This window comes from Sycon ciliatum, chromosome 12, assembly GCF_964019385.1.
Source record: "Sycon ciliatum chromosome 12, ocSycCili1.1, whole genome shotgun sequence".
Taxonomy (NCBI): Eukaryota; Metazoa; Porifera; class Calcarea; order Leucosolenida; family Sycettidae; genus Sycon; species Sycon ciliatum.
In genome coordinates, this window is record NC_088654.1 from 19774517 (window position 1) to 19793376 (window position 18860).

General features: G+C 45.1%; 1 protein-coding gene across 2 annotated transcripts in view; it reads right to left on the bottom strand.

Moving 5' to 3' along the window:
• Positions 1–399: 399 nt before the first annotated feature.
• Positions 400–18860, bottom strand: part of LOC135827830 (uncharacterized) — a 188961-nt gene continuing 170500 nt past the window's right edge. For both annotated transcript variants that reach the window (XM_065340259.1, XM_065340258.1), the window contains 7 exons: positions 15110–15502; positions 11274–11573; positions 9236–9376; positions 7246–7374; positions 5584–5747; positions 3324–3456; positions 400–1179 (listed from right to left, as the gene is read on the bottom strand). In XM_065340259.1, the coding sequence (XP_065196331.1) occupies positions 950–1179; positions 3324–3456; positions 5584–5747; positions 7246–7374; positions 9236–9376; positions 11274–11573; positions 15110–15502 (1490 nt within the window). In that variant the 3' untranslated portion in view covers positions 400–949. The remainder of the gene's footprint in view (positions 1180–3323; positions 3457–5583; positions 5748–7245; positions 7375–9235; positions 9377–11273; positions 11574–15109; positions 15503–18860) is intronic.

Below are 18860 nucleotides of genomic sequence, written 5' to 3' on the forward strand. Positions count from 1 at the left end.
CAATGAGGCTCCTGAGCTGGCGTCTGTGGCATCTGTCTATCTCACTCGCCAGAGCCTTCGTCATGCACCAGGTGGCACAGTTATAGGTTAGGCATGGCTTCACAAATGGACGGTATAATTTGATTCTCCGATTCTCGCTGATTTTCTTCCATCTGGTCGACAGTGAGTATATTCTACCAAATACTGTCGAGGCAAGCTGTATCCGGCGCTCACAATCCGCTACATCCCCACGATGGAAAGAGAGCATGTCAAAAAGGAGATCAACAGCATGAAGTTCAAATTGTTTTGAACACTCGTACCACCAAATACCACTTTCAATAAATCGTGACGCCATTTTCACACACACAGGCACACACGTCTGAACGTACACGAACACACACGCACAACTCAATATGCATCTGATGCACAACAAGAAGATGGTGGTACTTTTCTTGATTTATAAACATCGTGCAACACAGCACCGCAATAGATAACAGCTCACACCAAACAGCCAGAAACAACTGCATGCCACACATAATGACTCATTTCAAGCTTATCTCTATCTGTCATAGGCAATTGGAACGGATGCATGGTGGAGGCATTTACAATAACATACTTTTTTTACTTCAATGCAGATGATGAACAAGAAAATGGTGGTAAGCTTCTTGATTTATACACAATTATTGTGCAACACAGCACCGCGATGAATAATAGCTCACACCAAACAGCCAGAAGCAAGTGGATGCAAAACATTTGCCAATACTATCTTTAGTCTGGATTTCATGTTGACACACTAGAGCGGGGACATATCCATTCTACATCTAGCTTATCTCTCTCTTTGCCTTAGGCAATTGGAACTGATGAACGGTGGAGGATACAACAAAATACATAAATACACACATAGTTTTTCTTCCCTTCAAAGCATCCTATACTAGGACGGGAAAGAAGACCTTGACCAGCCGCCAAAGTCCTAGATGGCGGAGCTTGTGACGCTGGGCTGGAAGGAAGCAGCAGATAAAGCAGCCTTCATCTCCACACCACTTGCTCTAGCTTTCTCGCCCCTCATCTTGTAGCCCTGAGCCAGATGTTTCCTCTTGCATATTATGATTATGCCACCCACAACCATGAGGAAGGCAAAGCCACCACAGATGCCGGCAATGATATAGATCAAGGTTCCGTTGCCGATTCCGGTGGAAGGCGCTGCAAGGAAACAGAAGCACAGGAAAAAGGTCAAATTTCTACCTCAACAAAGTGGAAAAGATAATGTGTGACTACGCGGCTAAGGAATTGTAGTTTCAAAAACACAATCGATTTTTGGTTGGAGGAAAGCAAATCAGCACAGAAGCCATATAATTTCGACTAGGCTTTTCGTACCATTAGGGCGCATTCAGACTACCAATAAAAAGTGACGGAATGGGAAAGTTTCCCAGGTGATTTGATTACGTGACATTATTGGCACGCTACCGGCGAAAAAGATTTACAGCCGCGGCTGTTGCCGCAGTAAACCTTTTCCAGCAGTAAAAGAGTGCTCAGGCTGGTAAAAAGGGAAAATCCCTTCTCAATGCCGCGGTGAGAGCTGCAAAACTTATGTACCGGTAACGTTAGTTTATCGGTATTGTGAATGTCCTTCACGGTTTATCGCCATTTACGGTTTATCACCATTTACGGTTTATCACCATTTACGGTTTGACAGGGTTCATGGTAGTCTGAACGCGCCCTTACTCTTCAAGTCGAATACAATCATTCGGCGGGTGATTAACAAAGTAGCAAGCAAGTCCTTATAACCGGCATTTTGGCGGTCAGAGCATTGACAAAAATGGCATTTGAAGAATAGCACTAGTGGCGCCAACAGCATATTTGGCGGTCAGAGCATAGACCAAAATAGCACTTTAAGGTGGCAGCCTGGTCGTAAAATCACTGAAAAATCGAATTTGTAAATTCATATCGAGTGCTACATCAGTTGAAAGAGCATGAATAGCTGCAAAATCTCTGAAAATCTTGTCTCGAACTGACCAGCCGTTCAAGAGTTATGGCCGAAAATGTGCCTTTGCAGGGAAAGATTTTTTGTTGCACGCTGTCTTTTGTTGGCAGCATTGTATTTGAATGTGAGCAGACCGTGCGCAACTTGTCGTATCATGGAAACACGCGAAAGTGTGCAGAATTTTGCTCCAAGTCTAAAAAAGCCCCAAAAAATCACGTTAAAAAGCCATGTATCGGGCTGCACGGGCTGCACAATGTCCTAACCAATGCTAGATTAGATGTCCTACATGTAGATCCTGCGAATTCTTCTTCAGTCAACAGTAGACTCCACGCGTGAAGTCGGTGCCTATAGACTTATTATATGCAGGAACTGGAAGTAGTACAGTGCATTTTTGACATGTCCTGGCCAAGCACGTATGGATACCTGACTGCAAAGTATCCACTCTGGCTACGCGCCTGGTCAACGGCCGGTGCAAGCCGGAGTGGTTGTTGTGGTTTGTGTGTCAAAAAAGAAAGAAATGAAAAAAACAAAAAAACTGAAGAATAGGAATTCAATGGCCAGAAAAAGCCACTTCAATTAGCTGTGTGGTGTAAACCAGGCTAAAGTTAGTGGTGGTCAATTCATCAGCCTTTGCAAGCTGTTGAATAGTATAATCCAAGCACAAGTTGCTATGCCTAACATAGCCGGTCCGGTATCGTCGCTTCAGCAATGTGTAAGTGTAAGTGTGCGTGTGTGTGCGTGTGTGTTTGTGTGTAAAAAATGGAAAAATGAAAAATAGGGATTCATTGGCCAGAAAAAGTCACTTCAATCAGCTGTGTGGTGGATACCAGGCTAAAAATAGTGGCGGTCAATTCATCAGCCTTGCAAGCTGTTGAATGGTGTAATCCCAGCACAAGTTGCTATGTCTAACATAGCTGTTCGCTATCATCGCTTCCGCGATGGGCAGGTCTGAGGTGTGTGTGTGTGTGTGTGTGTGTGTGTGTGTGTGCGTGTGTGTGCATGTGTGTGTGCGTGGGTGTGTGTGCGTGCGCATGTGTGCGTGTGTGTGTGTGTAGGGTGTGCATAGACAACCGCCTTGGCCGTTTTATACCGATGTACTCCGTGTGGTGTAGACCAGGTGTGCATTGGTGGTCGATTCACATGGCTTCGCCAGTTGTGTGGATTAGACAGTTATCTGGCACAAGTCTTGATCTGTCTCATTCAGATCTTGTTCACTATCGTTGCTATAAGAAAAAATCTGTGGGTGCACATCCAGTGCATTTGCAGATTTGTGTATACATAGTACATGGTACAGGGTGTGTGTAAGCGTTCGTACAACTTTTACTAAACAAGGTGGCCTAAGCGTTGCCTCGCCGCAGCTTACCAGGGTTGACATCTAGTTTGTAGGCTTGAGAAACAGTTTTACGGCTGTTCCCACCACGGCATGTATACGTGCCTGCTTGATCCGTGGAGGTGACCTCGAACTTTAGTGTTGTGGTGGTTGTGATGTTAGAGCTCTGCACACAAACATGATTTGAACAGCAAGAAGAGAGGAAGGGATCAGGGTACATCTGCTAGCTGCCCTACTCATGAATAACCGTTGCAATTCTGTGTAAAGCTATTTTCACAACTGGCGCGTGAACGCGTGAAACCACGCGGTTGTGCGTATTTTGCTGGCCTCTGGGGCGCCATGCGTACGGAAACGCTCTGAAATGGAAATTCCAACATGTTGGAATTTTCAGCGCGTATCAGGCGCATACCAGCGTACATGCCAGTCACTTTGACTGGCGGGGTCAAAAAATTAGTACTCGAAGGTGTCGCACGCGCTAAATACGACTCGGATTGCTGTTTTTATTGTGAAAGCTTGAGCGTGCGTATTTGCACGCATGAACCGCAAGCGTACTGCGTCCACGCGCCAGTTGGGAACACAGCTTAAGAGCTGATGCGTCAAGCCTACATGTACCACCCAATAAATCTAAGTACAACATGGATTGTTTATCATTAGCGCCCTCTCTGAACTTTCGCCCTCCCGGCCAAATTGCTATATTTTTAGTACCAGTAAATTGACTGCGATCTACGGACTCTAATCAGCATGGTTGCACATCTGAGAAAGCCAAATCCACAGGTTGAACCATGCATGTAGTTGCTATAGGCTTGAAAAAGTCCCGGAAACCGATTATCAGCTTCATTCTTTTCTTTGTTGATCCAAATTTGTTCGTTGCACTACTTAGTTGAAATGGAGTCCTCAAAATTATCTTGCAAGATGTTATGCATGGCTGACGATTCATCTGCATCACAAGAATTTATCTCACTCTGCACAAGAATGGCTTCAAAATATTTTGCATTACCTAATAGTAGGGGTGAAACGAAGTAGTCGAAGGTTCGAAGGACCTTCGTTTTCCTTTGAAACGAACCTTCGTTTTCGATTCGAACGAAGGTCGACACGGGTTTAGTGCATGCATGCATGCATTGATTTTAAGCGATGTGCTGAATGCACTAGCACTGTCCATGCTGTACTACAAGTAGGGGCACGGTCCGCGTGCGCACCGGAACCGAAGAAGTGACAAGTCACAAGTCAGTGAAGAACTGGCCCTGTTCCAGTCACCAGCGTGTTCCTGTTTTGCTGTAGTGTGTGGATCTACCATGGTGTACTCATAGACGACTTTTTTGATTGTATTCGTCCAGAGTGTTTGGCGCTCTGCGATACTAGTAGGAGAGTAGTTTTGCGATTTCGATCCTGTTTTCGCTCAGTTATGCTGCTTGTACCAGGAATATAGCTTGCTGTAGCTGCCGTCGATATCTACTACTAGTAGTGATGGTGTCTGGAAAGTTGTAGTAGCGATACATACGAGTGTAGTCTCATAATTTGAATCGATAATAAAAGTCTCCATCGCTGAAGCCATTGCAGTATTCACTCTCCCAGCAGCAGCGAGAGGGAGCGCAGCGATGGCCTGAAATCATCGAGGCAGGTGAAGTTCCTCACCCACTGACTATTCCCTCTCATCACCATCACCAATTCAGTCGCTGGATGCGAGCAGATGAGCGAAAAGTACATATCCAGATTTGACAATTTTTGATGAATTTGGGCATCTGATATTTACTACGCAACATGGCTTTTTCCGTCCATTTTGGTATTGTTCAAGCATGCAACTGGCTGTACACTAGAGCAGTGATCTCTTGTCGCTTTGTGTCCAAAAGGCCAAGGCTAACACATCTGTACATGATCCAAAGTACACTGATCTAAATTGTCAGAAATATGGACAATTGACTCACAAACAGGTATTAGGTATGGCCTCTATCAAGAGTATGTTAAAACCTTGCCTCTATCTATAGTTGTGTGCTGGGCCAAAGTATTCTTTTACCTGGAATGGATATACATTGATACCACCAGATTCAGAAAGAATTGCACATAAAACATAAGTATTGGGTTCTGATTTTTTGCCCCCTTTTATTTTTAAGATTTCCGAGCGTTTCCGTGATCATAAAAAAAAAGAATCCTTCGACACCTTCATTCGTTTTAATAAAGAAGGTTCGAATGGGAATTTGAGACCTTCATTTCGCCCCTACCTAATAGGAAGAATGTAAAGTACAGTGCAATGGATGATGTCGGATGAAATGTGTGCTTGCACCGGCACGATCCATACCTTGGTTGTCAGCTTATATAGTTCGCTATGTTTTATAACGACATCCTTGTTGTCCAGCCACGTAGCACCGCCGCGAATCAAACCAATGAAGCCGCACACAAACGTGGCAGTGTCACCCACTGTCACCTCGTGACTGGTCAAGGTCTTCGAGAAGGTGGGCTCGACTGCGTTGGGGTAGGTAGGAAGGAGACAAACAATACACAAAAGGCAGATGTTTAGGACGGTAGAGATTGCAGAGGAGGCCATCAACTAACCCTAGGCCATGAGTTGAAGCAGTCATTGTTCATAATTGTAAGACTAGCATGAAAGATCAGCTGAACCACTCCTAAACTCCTTCCTCCGACTTAGCTCTATGAAGAATGTGGCCAACAGCACTACGCTTAGAGAAAGTCAATTAGCAGAGCATGCAGGAGTTGGATGGACTACCGAGGCATACGCAGAACAAGAACACCTGGAAGCGTTGCATGATGCATGTCTACTTTTAGTGAATGTTCCCTAAAACCCTGAAGGCCTTGCAGTGTCACTGACTTTCTATTATGCATTCACTCATGTCACTACAGCTAAGTCACTATAATCATTATTATTGCAACTTATTATTTTTATTATTATTGCGACTGAAGTGTATGTACACTACGAAATAGTGGTAGCGACTTCTGCGATGATTTGCTTGGAAAGGGCTTGCGAGCTCCAGTATGGGGAGCAACCACTTTCCTAGAAGTGTACACTAAGTCACTATATTACAACTAATGTGTACACCACATTACTACAATTATTACAACTGAAGTGTGCATGGTAAAGGAACACGGATAAGTGATTTTATTACGACAGCCTGCACTGGCTAGTAGAGGTACGGGATTTCTGTACTTGTGTGATGATGAGAGCTGTTTGCTAAAAGATATCGTACGTCGTGCTGTAAAATCGACGTTCTACCGAAATGGTTGTGAAATGGCTAATTTTAGTGCCGGTGATATTTGAGGTGATTTTTAGCGAAAGGAGTGTTTTCGTTAAAGTTTCGTTGCGCCAATCGATAGTTTGCATGTACAGTACAGTACGACGGTATTCTTTTCTTTACTCTGAAACTTGGATCACTAAAGTTTTTTTCATCGCAAATTGGTCCTAATCCAGAAAACGCTAAAAAAGCCTTTACTCGCTAAAATTAGGCATTCCACATTAGAACTGCTTTGGTAAACTACCATCTACCGGCTCAACATTCACTCTACTCTACCAAGAAGACCAAAACGAACGCAGCCTATGTTTGGTTCTTTGATGAGGATGATTTTTAAGATTCTGAAGAAGAGTAGATAAACGGGCAATCTCCCTACAGGAGTTTCACTTCATAATTTGCCAGAACAGGGAGATTTATGGATGGAGATGTTTGTAATTGACTTGAGCTACGACCATGTACCGGTTGACATCACGTGTGAGACCTCTGAGTCACAGTGGCAAGGTACACTTGAAGCTGGTTTAAATCTGGTTCTAGATAAAATTGCTTCAGTCTAATCTCATGCCAACCGTGACATTTTCTTGATAAAATAGTTTCCATTGCCAAATGGTTCTGCTTCGTTTTCTCCGTGCGCGCTGACAGGTCCACAAAGGATGGACCGGTGCTGCCGGCAAATTGAGGATACTAGATGTACACATTATCGCTCGCACTCGACCTACCATCGCATGTGCCGTCTCTGGTCTGCAGTTGCTTGTCGGGGCACGTACATGTGTGCTTGCCATTGTCCAGATCAGAGCACGTCGAAACGGCAATGCAGTTGTGGACATTATTGGAGCAAGCGTTGATGTCTGTAGGAAATACCACCAGCAAAAAAGCCACCGGCAGATGAGAACAGAACCAGGAAAAAGAACACCAGGGAAATAAGTGAGCTATGAGGATAAAGAAAAGCTCAACATGAGATTGTCTCACAGCAATACATTGCACTACATGTAGTCCAATGGCTAAATGAGCGTTAGCATGCTAACACGAGTTAGCAGCCAGCCCAGCGAGCTGGCCCAACCTGCACGCATGCGCGAGTCACAGGGGCACGCGCCCTTCAAAATCCTGTGCAATGTCTCTTGCATGTCATTGCTGTTTGGAATTTCGAGCGTGCAACTTGCGGAACATGTGCTCCCAAACAAATTCCTTCTGCATCCTCGTATCTCTACGCTTCAAAATCAGACTTCAATGACGCCTGTTGGTGCCTGAAACAATGTTGTTGTCTACAGTGGAACGTCGACTGTGGACTTTTAGCTTGCGCCATCATCATGTTTCCTGATATGAAGTACTTCCACGCGATCTCAGCGACCCTTGTTTATGCCTTGAAACAATGTCGTCGTCTTTCTAAACAATGTGACACGCAGCCTCGTACACACAGTTACGAGACAGTAGGTCCCAAACACGCCGCGTCCTTTTGTGAAGATGCCAACACTGGGCATCGGCATTCTCAGCTCAGATGTGCATTCTCAATACACACTACTGCTGTTTGTCCAGCAACGAGGACAACCGCCAGACAGCGCTATATAAAATATAGAGTGAACTCTTTGGATATAATTTTTTCTCTGTGTCCTAATCTGCTGATGGATGTGTATTAGCACCTCATTGACCCCTCTCGTTCCTCATTCTTCATTCCAGTTGGCCTAAGCGAAAACTAGCCAAGCTTGCTTGGCGATGTCAACGCGATAATAATAATAATAATAATAATAATAATAATGCCAAAACAAAAAATAGGCTTGTTTCCGGTCGGCAACCCCTCAAAAAGGAGACTCGGTCGGCCGGAATGAAACTTTTTTTGGATACTTTTTTTGGTTCCTCAATCGTCGTGGTGTTGATGGACAAGAGCACCTACACATGTACATTGTACATATATCATGGCAAGGATCAATGTCAAAGTTGACTGACTCACTGTTCTTGTACAGCATGTGGTGTATTCCTGTTTTCGTACATCCTGAGAAATCAAGCAAACAGTTCGAGTACTTCCAGCTCCGTTATTCTAACTCGTATCGACCCCGGAGGTTTTCGAGCCGACAGCTGAGAATCTCTGCTACCTTGTAGGTGTTCGATTGTGGAATTCGGTTGAGATTTGACTGAGTTATGACTCGTTGAGTGGACTTGCACACATGGCATTGCCACCGTTTGTATGCATTTGGGAACAAAAAAAGTTTCAGAATTTGGGAAAAAGTGGCCCGGTCGGGCGACCGGAAACAAGGTCGTTATTTGTTTTGGCCTAATAATAATAATTGGGTAAGGTCAAAGCATGTTACAAGTGGACAGTGGAACCTCCCCATGGGTTGTGCTATACTGAGAGATCTGCACCAAGTCTTTTAGCAATATCAAGCAAAGAAAATCAAGTCAAGTGTCATGTGTTATCAAGTGTCCAGTCGTTTAGGTGGAAAAGCGCAAGCTCCATTGTGGCGAGCAAACACTTTTCTAGAAAAATGAAAATCAGACAACATAATTGTGCAGAATGACCCGTTCTTTGGGAAGTGATCTGTTTGTGAGAGATCGACGAGGATGGCATATGGTATAGGATGGCATATGGTGCTGGAAAGTAGTTGGATTAGTAGAAGACTACACTGGGAACAAAAGTTCTATCATCATGGCAGCGTAAGCAGAACAATGAGTGGTCCTCGTTGTTGAAAGAGGGAAAACACCAGTCAAGTACCGTACCAAAGCAGCCGTTCTCGGCTGTCCTGCCCGTGCCGTTGAAGCCACGCTTGCAGGAGCACATGTAACTTCCCCTTGTGTTGGTGCAGAGAGCGTTGGGGTCATCACAGTCATTCATGCCACTCGAAGCACACTCGTTGATGTCTGCAATCAAGGACATACACACATGCACGCACGCAAGCAAGCAAGCGCAAAACATTATGTACAATCTATTACACACACAACAGAGGCGAAAGGCTGTGTTTGCAGTGTTATCTATTATATTCCGACAAAGCAACGCTCCCATGCACACACACTTTGTCAAAACATTCGAGAGTATTATGTGAACATAAAAAAACACTGACACAAACAAATCCCAGTTATGTACACAAATCATGCCCAAATCCAACCATATAAGCAGATGCACATACATCCCATCCCGTACACATGTGGACACACGCAAACACACATCCCCACACACATCAGACAACCGACTAGTGTGTGCCATCATATACTACACACATCTAAGGTCCTCAGTCTGTGTATATTGCTCTATGACCAGTGGACAGAGCCAGTAATACAATGATCACACATCAATGATGCAGCCCGGCAAGTCTTATTCTGCCGTTACTCAGAGTTTCGTGTGTAACACTCATCAGACAGCATGCCATGACTAAGACTAGCATTCACTAGAATATATACGGAGGGTCTTGAGGGAAGAGGCCAGATGGAGGTACAACATTTCAATAGTGCTCTTTTTCTCTTATAATCTCGCTGATTTTGCCACCTCCTTTTCCAGGCACTATTGACATGTTGTACCTCCATCACCTCTGCCCTCTTTTCTAGTGAATGCTAGGCTTGGTCATATGCTGTCTGATGAGTACTACACGAAATTCGTAACGGCGGAGAAAGACTTGGTTGCATCATTGTTGTGTGATGCTACACACTACATAGACATGAACGTCCATCCATCAGTATCTCTGTGTGTGTGTGTGTGTGTGTGTGTTTGTACACGCGTTTTGGTGTGTGTGTGTGTGTGTGTGTGTTGGTGTGCGTGTTGGTGTGTATGTGTGTCCAATGGGTGTTTGCGTGTGTGTATGTGTGCATGCATATGTGTGTGTGTGGGGGGGGGAGGGATGTGTGTGGCGCGCGCGCGCGCGCGTGTGTGTGTGTGTGTGTGTGTGTGTGTGTGTGTATGCATGCAGGCAGGTGTGTGTGTGTATGTGTATGTGTGTGTGTGCAGGTCAAACTCGCAGAAATTTCTTCCTGCGCGGTGTATCGCTGGAATCGTGAATTTGTCCTTGGCCGTGTTGTTTGGACCTGAATGGCCAGTCGTCGTGCGGCGATGGTGTAGTGTTATTAGCTTGCTGTACACACTCCTCGTCGCTCGTGAAAGTACGTGTTGTGGACCCCTTGTGGGACGTTTGGTGCCCACCCTCGAACTCAAGATTGTGTTTTCCTGATTCACGAAGGCCAAAGCAGCACGCATACAGACGTTTGTGGAACAGAACATCATGTTCACATTTATTTTTATATTGTTCCTTTTTCAGTCGATTAATTTTTATAGTGGACCTGCAGCAGACTGTTCATCTGGTTTGTGATATCTTTTTCCTCTGTTGGTGAGTTCTTTTCCATCAATATGGCAGCTTGTTTTGATTTCCTTTTTTTTCAATTCATTCTGCTGTACTTCCTGTTTTGTTTTGCGCCACTGCCCCTCACCTTGCGCTCAGTTCTCTGAGTGGAGGGCGGCGTGACCCCACTGGGGTAGCTGATTGATAGTAGTAGTAGTTGGTGTGTGTGTGTGTGTGTTCACTGGCCAGAAAAAGTCACTTCATAGCTGTGTGGTGTAGACCAGGCTGACAGTGGCGGTCAATTCTTCAGCCTTGCAAGCTGTTGAATGGTGCAATCCCAGCACAAGCTGCTACGGCTTCTGCTGTAGCATCGCTATCATCGCCTCCGGCGATGGGCGTCCAATGGTCCAATGGTGTGTTTGTGTGTGCGCGTGCGTGCATGCACGTGTGTATGCATGTTTGTCTGTTTCAATTTGAACCCCAAACCTTACCTGTACAGGATTGGTTGCCAGCACCAGTGAATCCAGTCTTGCATGGACACAGATAAGATCCTAGTACGTTTGAGCATGTGGTGGAATCGGCGATACAGTATTGTTTGAAGTGGTTTCTTTTTTCAGTACACTCATTGATATCGAGGCAATTTCCAGCCTCCAATCTAAACCCACTGATGCACCTGGTGGTGCAAGTGTGACCAGACATGGGCAACTTTTTGTCTTCGCAGACAATATGCTTCCCACATGGTTCAGTTCTGCACTCATCCAAGTCATCCTCACAGTGCTGTCCAGTGCGCCCTGTTACACAAAAGCAAATCATTCAAGCCAAGACACCAGAGCACTGAACAACACACGTCCCATCACTCTTTGCCCCTGGAGATCCTCATACCAAGGCATACGCTTGGTGTACCGTCTTCCCAAGCCATACTCTTGTGTACTATCTCCCCATGCTTTACCTCTAGATACCCTCTCCCAAACCTTACTCTGCACCCTGCGAAGACATTTCCCATTCTACATCGCTGACGCCCCTCTACCCAGTACCGATTTACTGGAGTATAGTTGCACTGGAGTACAAACCGCACCCCCCCCCTCCCCATTTTTGCCTCAAAATACAGACATCAATCCTATTATTTTATCACCGTTAATTTTTATCATCGCAGTATAAGCCGCACACCTTTTATTAGGTGAATTTTGATTGTTCAAAGTGCGGCATATACCGTATATTCTCTATTATAAGCACAGGTCTCCATTACTAGCACAGTCTCTAATACTAGCACACTGTGAGCACCTTTCGAAACATTATAAGCGCAGTCTCTATTATTAGCACGGTCTTGGTGGAAATCAATGCGGCATGCATGATATCTAGCATGTATTTCTTCTTGCTCTGTATGGATGCAGTGGTTGAAAAAATATAAGCACGGTCTCCAAAATAAGCGCGGTCTCCTATATAAGCACGGGGTAGAGGGGTGTTGAAAAAATATAAGCACGGCGCTTATAATAGAGAATATACGGTACTTTGGAAAATATAGTAATTCAAACACCTTGCTGCTGGTTTGGTTGCTTGGGGCCGTGCACCATCGTGCTGGTAGAATAAGGGCTTCCCTGGCAGCTTCAGGAGTGCCAGCGACACGACGGAACAACCAAAGCTTCTGACGCATCGCATCGAAAACACAGTTCTTCTTCAGCATAACTCTGCCGTGACTGTCATGCTTTCCATGCGGATCCAGGTAAGGATGTCGATTTCCCCTGCCTCAGTTCCGGTCTTTGAGCTGTGCTTGGTTTTCCGCTGCACTAGCCTGCATGCAGTGACACTGGTGCAAAAAGTAAGCTCCCCACTTTCCCATCAGAGTCGTACGAATCGCGATGCCACTGGCGCTAGTCGCGATGTTTTTTTTCTTTCTGGTCTCCTTTGATCTTGCCATCACAACCTCCCAAACGAAAGTGAGTTAGATATCGCGATCAGACTGGGTTTCAACTGTCAAACGGTGCGTGGGAGATAAGCGATGTAACGGACCCAGTAATAATGATAAATAATTAATTATACAAATGTAAAATAGAAGAAGAAAACATATGGAACGAGTTATGAAGCAACTCTCCATCACGGCTGTAACAAGATAATAGGCACGGTGGTAACAGGGCACAAAACTGACAGGCTATTGAGACATTGAACGACCTAAGACCTAGCTCTAACACATCTCCGGTATGCAAACCAACACCCTTCCAACTTGGAAGGTTCAAGGTTGAGTAGGACCAAAGACGGGAATGTCTCAGGAGCCTGTCAGTTTTGTGCCCTGTTATCGCACATTCTGAGTTCTTATTAGACATCCTTAGCAAAAGTACGATAACGCTAACTTTTACAGTACTCAATCCCGGCCGTGACAAAAGACGTTATCGGATAACGGAAAAACGTTACAGAGGTCAACATAACGGGTCGATGTTCGTTATGGAAGTTCTGCAAAAAATGCAAAAACTCGCATTGTTTTGTAACTGGCGGGAGATAAAAAGCGTCGTGCAGATCGAGATGAGAGTGGAGAGATTGCTTCGTCTTGTGATATTTATTTTTGGCGAGTTTTGCCTTTCAGTCGACAATGCCTGCGTCCTCTGCTTCGTGCCTTTCTCCCTCTATCCCATCTAGGAAACAAAGGACCAGTTCCACGGCACTAGAGTCCTGAGGAAGAAATTCATCGGCCTCTCCCAGACGTGCTGGAGCTGAAGAACCCTTACAGTCTTCGGTGCTGCGTTTAGGAAAGGTTTTCCAAGGACCTGGGAACAGCGAAAACTCATTTTCGCCGTGCTTTTGCTATTCCAGAGTAAAAGACCTTGCCAAGGTATTCTTTCGGGACGACAGCAAACCAATCTCTGGTTCAAAATTTTGAATTTCCCGCACCTGTTTCCACGAAAATTCACATCGCCATGGTTGTCACGACTACTTCGTCTCAACTATAACGTACTTTGTGCTAAGGGAAAATTCAGCTTGAACGATCTGAAGTACGGAAAGATTTGCATTTACGTTTTTTTAGCTAAGGATATCTATTATCTTGTTACAGTCGAGGATAGTTGCTTCATAACTCGTTCCCATGTGTGTCCTTCTTCTATTTAACATTTAATATTGGCTCATTATCCGAGTTCAATTTGATACACTTATACAGTAGTACAGCACTAGTGTTTATGTCTTGCTGGCGGGCAACGGTGGAGAGGTTTCACATCTTTGTAAATGCGACTCAATTTTGTATAAAGTGATCAGGGTTGACCGGATGTGGATCGAACATGGCTGTCCCTTGGGTCAGTTGATATCGTATTTCCTGGGGTGTTAGTCGCACTTTCCTGAAACCCTCAAAAAAGTTAAAAATCACCTCTGGAGCTTACACTCCGAATATTGGAATCAACCGGTGATATGGCATGCTATGCACGAAATGCATGTAATATGGTGATATTCGACTATTTTTATGTGCTTTTCATGAACAAAAATCCATCATTGCAGTTGTGCAAGGTTCATATCTTGTCAGTTCAGAGTGAGGGACAAGCAAAGAGACGAGAGAGCTTGGAAGCTCAGGGCCCTACGCTATGCTTTTTTGCCTAGTGAGAGTCAACTTTCTCTTTGCATTTGAGGGTAATACGGCACCGTTTATCACCTTGATGACCTAGGCAAAAAAAGCATAGGGATGTTATAAATTTTTCATTTCTCCTATTTTTTTCAACACATAACCTAGGATTCGAACACGCACTAACGCCCTGCATGCATTCCCCCCATACACTTCGCATACATATCATTCTTCCAAGTTGTTTCACGTTATGATCTTGCATTTTTAAAGCCCTATTTGAATATTGTGGACAGCTGACTTTGATGGTACGGGACGGGACGGGTGCGGGCTAGCGCCAGGCATGCCGATGCTGTCCTTGACATAGTTTACTGTAGCAAAGCACTCTTCGCGCTACAGTGTGAGATCCACTTTTGTACAGTAGGGGTGACAGTGCATGGGGTCAGTGTGTACAGGCCAGCAGATCATACAAAATTGGGTGGGCGCTTGCAGCAGACTTTACAGTATTATACGAGCGCTGAGTGTTGGTTGCGCAAAGTGAGTGAAAAGTGTAGGCTGCATAAATCATGATGCTATCGGCTAAATGATACTGATGACTTTCTGATGCCTGTGGACTTCGTTTATTAACATGATCAAGCACCTACTTTGAAGTACATGTACAACGCGCTGTTTTAATATTATAATTACATGTATGACCAAAGGCGCGACATGGCCTGATTATTTTGAATTGAGAAAGTGGTCGCTGTGATTCAATGGTGTACAGACAGCATATTTGCCCTGGAAATCAGCACTCACCGGCATCACAAGATGTACACGTCAGCTGTTTGAATGCGTCCACAGGCGTTGAGGGTGGTGTCTCACAGGTACCATGGCAACCGCACAGTGTAATCGGAATCGTCTTCTCCACTGACTGGCCATTGCTGTCGTTGGCTGACACGGTCAGTTGCAGTCCGCTCAGCCTACGAGCAGGCGGTGTCCAAGAGATGTTCAGAACATTGCCGCTAAGCTCAGACTCGACTGTCAAGTTTATGGCCGCCTTCACAACAAACGATTCCAACTTGGCAGATTCGCTGACGTTCACTTCGATGGCAATGGAACTGTTCTGTCCAAAAATACCCTGCAGCGTATTCCTGAGTGCTGCATCTTTTGGCCATGATGACTTGACAGTTAACAAAGGTGGCACTCGAGCTAGAACACCGCAAACCAGGAGATATATTATTATTATTATATAGTTGCACAAGTAGGGCCGATCACGGCAGCTCAACTACAGTGCTCACAAATTTGAAGGATTAACAAACAGGAGGGGAAAATCCACAGAGAAAGAAAACACACGCGCACAAAATCCTGATCAAAACCTCGGGGGTCCCAAGGGTCGAGGTCAAAAACAATGTACGCATCATCCTCACAACAAAACAGTACACCCGCGTCTTGCAGTGATGCAGCCCAACTTGTTATTGGCGACTGCCTAATGTGCCGGGCACAGCTAAACTACCATGAGAATTGAAGTGCAACGAGTCTAAGGGTTTTCCGATTTGCAAACATCTTCCATTTGGCGTGCACTAAGTTAAATGACCCCTGCAATCACGACACACTTATCTTTTACTTCTCTAAGTCTCTACTGACAGACTGCCGTATCTTTAATTTTCTAATTTTTTTAAGATGGGCCGGGACTTGATTGGAAAGCTGGTCCCTAAAAATGGTTGATGAATAAGGACAGGCAGTCTCTCTAAAGAGATGGTCTCTAAAGTCAAGTAGTCTCTACAGACAGGTAGTCTCTAATGAGAGGGATAAGAGACCGTCACAGATAGAGACCCTGTCATTAGAGATTATCTGTCTTTAAAGACAGCTAGTCTCTAATGAGATGGTCTCTAAAGACAGGGTCTCTTATAGCACACCAAGATTTTACCAAGAGTACCCAATCCCCAATAGTGTGCAACTGGCGCATACAATGCTGTTCCAACAGATTTTCACGTTGACGACATGCACAGCTCCTTGCACGAGCAATTTACAGTTAGACTTGCCCTAACTGGACGCCTTTGGTGCAGTGGAAACGATTCTGATGTGACATGACTCGGTTTGATCCAGGGATGCACGTTGGATCCACAGCACCTTCATGCATAAATTGTGGTGAATACAGGATTCCGCTTGGTGCAGGGTCCGGCAAATGACTACCTTCTGCTCTCTTTCCCATACTGCATCGTGCCAGTGTGGAATAGATTGCCATAGGCAGTTCTGGACAAGCAACCAGCCCGGAAACACCTGCAGAGCTTCAAGATTGCTGCGTAGCGTCACCTGCAACAGAGTGCCTGGTGCTCTGCTCATGACTGGTGCTTTTCTACAAGTAGCATTATAGGCATAGTGGCGATATGCCCCCAGAACTCTGTTTCTCTCTATACTTGTAATTTCCCCACCTCTCTCTCTTCTCTCTCTCTCTCTCTCTCTCTCTCTCTCTCTCTCTCTCTCTCTCTCTCTCTCTCTCTCTCTCTCTCTCTCTCTCTCTCTCTCTCTCTCTCTCTCTCTCTCTCTCTCTCTCTCTGTCTGTCTCTCTCTCTCTCCCTCCCCCTCAGTCATCTCGCCTCAGCCTCATGGTGCTTGCTGTGTACGCCGATCTCGAGACCCTTGGTCGGGGGAGTCCCACCAGCGCAGCTCATGTAGCGCCTACACACCATGATACTTGCCAACCCAGCCAAAGCAAATCCCTTAGTCACACACCCAGTTTCCCTTAATTTTCTCTCATTTTCCTGGTTTTCATCAATATCGGTCATTTTTTCTTTTTTTGGGCAATTTTGATAATTTTAAAAATTGTCCCACAATTTGTTGGGCAATTATTTTCTTTCTATTTACTGTAAAAGCCATATATAACGAAGTGCTAACTCTAATGAGTTAACCCTTTCAGCCCTGACCGGAAAATCACCTCCCACTGGGCCAAAAATGGCAATTTTTGAAAATGCATATTCTGGTCCAAAATTGATTGGAGATGTTGGGTATGGACATAATATGCACTGTGAATCCAAAGAAATTTTGTAGGATTTCATTGTACGAGACTCATAACACCATATTTAGATATGCGACTTTTGGCGATTTTTCCTCAAAATACATTCAATTTAGGCAATTGATGACAAAGATCAGACAAGCAATGGCAAGCAGTACTATAACTGGTCAGTGTTGACTTCAGAATGGAGAAATGTCATATAACAAGCTTGATATGATCCTGGTGTTCTACGGCAACCTAGACTAGAGTACAGCTACTCGTTTTATACGGCGCTTGAATCATATGCGACTGCGCGATCCAGAATGGGTCTTTCTTTTTTCTTGGGCGCCTCGTAAAGCTTGAATCCTCCAGCAGCCCTACCTACTTCAAGACAAAACCATGTGATGGACAGTGAGGATGCCGAGTAACTGGAGTAGCAACCACAGCAACTGCATCGGCTTTAATAGCAGCCGGTGCAGTGGCAGTGGTTGGCTCACTGTGCTCGGCGCATCCCAGGGTGAATCATCACTGGCCGCACGCGTACGTACGTACGTACGTACGCGGCACAGGTAAAGTCATATTGATAGAGAATGCAATACAGCTCATTCTCTGATTTGGACACTCACTGGCAAGACAATCCAGCTACCAAAATAGTCTGAAGCTTTCCCTAAACAGCCGAGTGCATACTGCATACCGGTGTACGTACGCATGAAAATTCAAGAAACAATCGGCTGTGCAATTTCTGATAGTGGTTCAAAATTGCACAATTGTTGACTATTCGGGATTATTCTGGATTCATATTAGATAGCAATCACCATCCTGTAGGTGCCTGGCTCTGTACTCAACATACAATACTTACATGTATGCACGGTACCAACGCATATGGCCGATTGGTTTGCAGGCCTGCCTGCGAATCATGAGGTCCCGAGTTCGAGACCCGCGCTGGTAGCATGGAGCGTGGAAAGACTTTTTACGTGAGTAAAGACTTTTTATGCGTGGTGAACTGCGCCGACACCCACGGTCAACTGGGTACTCACAGCTCGGAGTGAGGGTAACAAGGATGCAGTTTACAGGGTTATGGGCCGTTACACGCCCGATTGGTTGAGAGACTCACCTACTCTCCCCTGACTCACTTGTGAGGTCTGCATTCGCCACTAAGGTGTGCAAGGCATAGGCATAGTGGTGGCCTGCGGAAGCGAAGGCTAGTTTGTGTGTTTCTGAACATTCAAGCGATGCCAACGCGAATCCCGCGAATTATTATTATTATTATGCACATCTCTATTGTGATCTGCATGCATGTCTGACCAGTACACTTGATTTCAAATTCAAATATTTTCAAAAATCTGACCTTCAAATTTGATCGCAGTTTACTTGAGGAACTTCAGCAAACGGGCTCACGACAGATAGCTCCTGCTCAGAACACCATGCCTAGGTGTCAGAGACTTCAGCATCGCTTTCCAAATCTCTTTGGTCTCCAGCATCCCCTGCGTCCGAGCCAGCTGCGATCTTTTGAATAGCAGCAAATTCGTAATCCTCAGAAAACGACTCCGACACAATTTCGCTGTCTCCAGAATC